The sequence below is a fragment of the Lolium rigidum genome, chromosome 7 (genome assembly GCF_022539505.1).
Source record: "Lolium rigidum isolate FL_2022 chromosome 7, APGP_CSIRO_Lrig_0.1, whole genome shotgun sequence".
Lineage (NCBI taxonomy): Eukaryota > Viridiplantae > Streptophyta > Magnoliopsida > Poales > Poaceae > Lolium > Lolium rigidum.
The window spans coordinates 288,832,102-288,835,788 of NC_061514.1; the positions used below are offsets into that span (position 1 = coordinate 288,832,102).

The window sequence follows — 3,687 nt, forward strand, 5'->3', positions numbered from 1 at the left end:
CCCCGTCCGCCGACAAGTGTTTGCGTTGGCACGAGTCGCCGCTTACGTTGAACCCTAGTGTGCAACGATGAAGGCGTGACTGTCCGGGTCCAAAGGGCAAGGCTAGCGACATGAAGCGAGGGCGTCGTCCACGTTGGCAGCCGCAAAGCCAAGGAAGATCAAAGGCCATTGCCGGCCATGGGAAAAACCCCACCGACTACGAAAGATGTCGATGGCCAATTCCATGTCCCGCCACCGCCCGTGGACAAGGAGCCGAAAATCCCCTTTGCGCCGGTGGCCGACTTAAGCGTATTTGATGAAATGTCGCAGAGGCTTGACGACATGGAGATGTCAATGATGGCCAATGGAGCAATGGGCCACGACTGCCTATGAATTGTCTATATATGATTATGATGTGATTGGATTGTTGTTGCTCATAAACAAACTCCCTTCATTCCCCTGGTCGTCCCCCGCGGCGGCCGAAGGGGAGAAACACTAGCTCCGCCCTCCCGCTCCCCCCTCTCCCCTCCCTCCCCTGCCGCCGCCAGCGTGTGCCGCCGGGCAAAGCCCGCGCGGTGCCGGCGGCGGCGGGCCTTCCCTTACCCGGCGCGTGGCGGGCCGTGCGGGGCGGCCTTGATCCATGGCGGCGGTGCAAATCGGCGGAGGTCGGCGGGGCCTGGCGCGGCGGCGGCCGGCGAGCAGCGTCAGGGGCGTCCTCTCGCACTTGGAGGCGGCAGTGGTCGGTGCGGCTTCGCGTGGTGGCCGTGGTTGCGCAAGGCGGCCGGGCTCGATCTGGGCCTGTGCGGGCCGACGCGGGCCGCGGCTTCGGGGCGTGGCGGCGGCGCGTGGAGCTCTATCTCCGGCGTGCTGCGTGGGCGCGCCAGTGGTGGTGGTTGGCCGGCAAGGGTGGATCCCTCCCCCGAGCTCTTGCTGGCCGCCGGTGAGGCCGGTGGTGGCCGGCTCTCCTCTTCGGCGACGGTGAGGCCGATGTGGCTTCTTGCCTTTCTGGTGGTGGTCCAAGCCGGCGTCTGCTTCCCTGTCCATCGCCTCCAGTTCGCCGCTGGCGGCATCGGGGGTACGGTGAAGGACCAGGGTGAAAGCCCTGCCCGGTGCTTCCGGTGCGGATCACGGCGACGCCTGAGGGCGCCGCTCCCTTCCTGAAGGCGTGATCTTTGGTCCCAACCGTGCCTTCCCTCTCCTCTGGTGCCAGGGAAACCCTATGTCCGGTCCATCGGGCAAGGCGACGGCGGCGCCACGGCGTCGTTCTCTTCTTGAAGACGTTGTCGGGGCTTATTGGGGAGAGGCCGATGTGTAATTGGAGGCTGGGCATTGTGATGCGCTGCCGGAGTCGACTGCTGGCCAGGGCATGGGGCTTTGAGGCGCTATGTACGACGTGGTGGATGCAACCTAGTCAGCTGCCTCTCCGAGTCCGAAGGATCCTGCCTTCTCCTCGCCGACACTTCTAGGCTCATGAGGGGAGGTACGTTGGTCCGGGCTGCCTTGGAGTCGCGATCGTGCTATGGTGGTGTCTCGCTTGGTTCGTGACGCGGTTCGGTGGCTCCGTGCTCCATCTCCTCACCTCTTTTGGTAGGAGGTTGGGGGCGGGTCGTTCTCATCGGGTCGTCTGTAGCGGGGTGTTGTAAGCCGCTTGGCTGTGTATCGTCTTGGGTGTGTGTGGAGTTGTATCGGCCGTCGGCCTCTTCTTCTATGTGATTGATACGTCTTCCAGGACGTATTCTCGAAAAAAAGATTATGATGTGATTGTATGAACTTTGCTTTTGTATGTGTTGTTGTTAAATTATGCTATGCTTTTTTTTAGCTTGATATGCGTGTGATGATCAAGCTAAGATCTAAATTTATATGTTATCAACATCTATGTGATGATTTTGCAAAGATCTAAATTCATATGTTTTTTATAGAGAAAACCTCCAATTTGATTTATGAAGTTATCCTAGATGTACACTTTGATCATGAACTTGCAAATCGTGAATTATGGATCAAAAAGTTGCCTCGCGTGAGCGCTTTGATCATTCCGTCACGACCATTATTAGTTTGTTGACATGGCCAATTATTTCTTTGCAAATTGCCCCCTAAAAGGTTAAACTAAGGACTAGAAGATTAGTAAAAACTAAATTTGAGGGGTCAATTTCCAAAAAAAAGGACTAATTACCCACACCAGCAAACTAACGATCGTCATGACGGAGTGAGCAAAACACTTGCGCGGGGCAACGTCGTGGCCAAGAATTCATGATTTACAAGTTTGTGACCAGAATGCACTTCTGAGACAACTTCATAGACTAAATTGGGGTTTTTTCTCCTTTTGATATGTTTGTGGTGATATGGCTAACTTTATGTTTCTATATGTGTACGGGTGTCCTATTTATTTGCTGCTACTCTATTTCTTATTATATGGTATGGGTGTCCCAAATTTCGTGTCCTAAAACCATAATGCCTAAAACAATTTCCTGTTGCACTATTTTACATCAACAACTAAAGATGCTCTAACTCTGATACGCTATCCCTCTGCATGATGCGTGGTGCTTGCTGACTTTATGTCTCGGTAAAAATAAGCGCCATTGGAACTTTGACTTCGTGCAATCGTGGTGCGTACACCATTCCGTGACGGACCTGTAAACCCAAGCCCGTAGACGCTGGGTTCCTCCGAGCGATGCTTCCATAACTTTCAGTTTCAGTAATCTTTTCAGTGTAAATAATGAAACTGAAGATTATATTTCGTTCATCTTGCATCCGAGACCCAACAAAGAGGAGGTCGCTGTTGGTGTAATCATTGCGTGAAGAACTGAAGATGCTGGATTCCTCTGCATGATGCTAATTTTTCTAGTCCAGATAAAAGATTTCGTCTTGGGGCCTACCGTATCGCACCATGACCGGACCTTGTTAGCATAATAACCGGAGGATCGGCATCAGAGAGTGGGAGCTCCGGCGGAGAATATCCTCTCCTCTCTTCTCTTCTCGCCGAGAAAGCGACTTAGACGGCGTCCCATTTTCGCTTCCCCGCCGCATTAATAGAGCTCAGCGACCTCCAGCCGTTTACTGGCCCCCATCCAGCTCCAATCTCACCTTCCTTCTACCAATTTCTAAGGTCAACAAATTTCCTCCCCTAAAATTCTCTTCTTCTTCTTCCGCACTCTTGTTTAGCTCGTGTGTCCCCAAATCAAAGCTCTGGTTTCTAATTTGATTCTGGATGCCGCTGCTTTTTCTTCCCTCCATTTTTTCCCTGCATTTGGATGCTCAGGGTCCCGTCCTCAGCTCGTCAAGCTGCTTTTCGTTCTTTCTTTTCTGTGTGATGATACTTTGGGTGCGCCTGCAGGTCCATGGAGAGATGGAGGCGGGTCAGTGTGGTGGCCCTGCTGCTCCTGCTGCTCTCCGCTTGTCATGGCAAAGGTAGTTTCATTCGCGATATTCCCTGTTTTGATGCTTCCTTGCTGTGTAATGTTCTAGGTTCGCCTCAAATGGATTCCAGGAATGTGTTGACTTCATCGGTAGAAATCAAGCTGTTCGATGTGTTCATACTGCTTGCTGTGAATAGAGAAACCAAGTATCATTGCGTACGTACACACACATTAGAAAAGGCGTAAACAAATGTAGAGAGAAGAAATGGGTGGAAGTTCTGATTGCTTGTTGGGAGTATAGCGTTCAACAACTGGACTAGTTGACTGCACTTCTTGTTATTGTTGGGGGTGCATA

General features: G+C 52.5%; 1 protein-coding gene across 1 annotated transcript in view; it reads left to right on the forward strand.

Moving 5' to 3' along the window:
• The first annotated feature begins 3,220 nt into the window (after window positions 1–3,220).
• Window positions 3,221–3,687, forward strand: part of LOC124675281 (lipase-like) — a 4,005-nt gene continuing 3,538 nt past the window's right edge. The window contains exons 1-2 of the mRNA XM_047211348.1: window positions 3,221–3,236; window positions 3,311–3,384. Coding sequence (XP_047067304.1) covers window positions 3,315–3,384 — 70 coding nt within the window. The 5' untranslated portion in view covers window positions 3,221–3,236; window positions 3,311–3,314. The remainder of the gene's footprint in view (window positions 3,237–3,310; window positions 3,385–3,687) is intronic.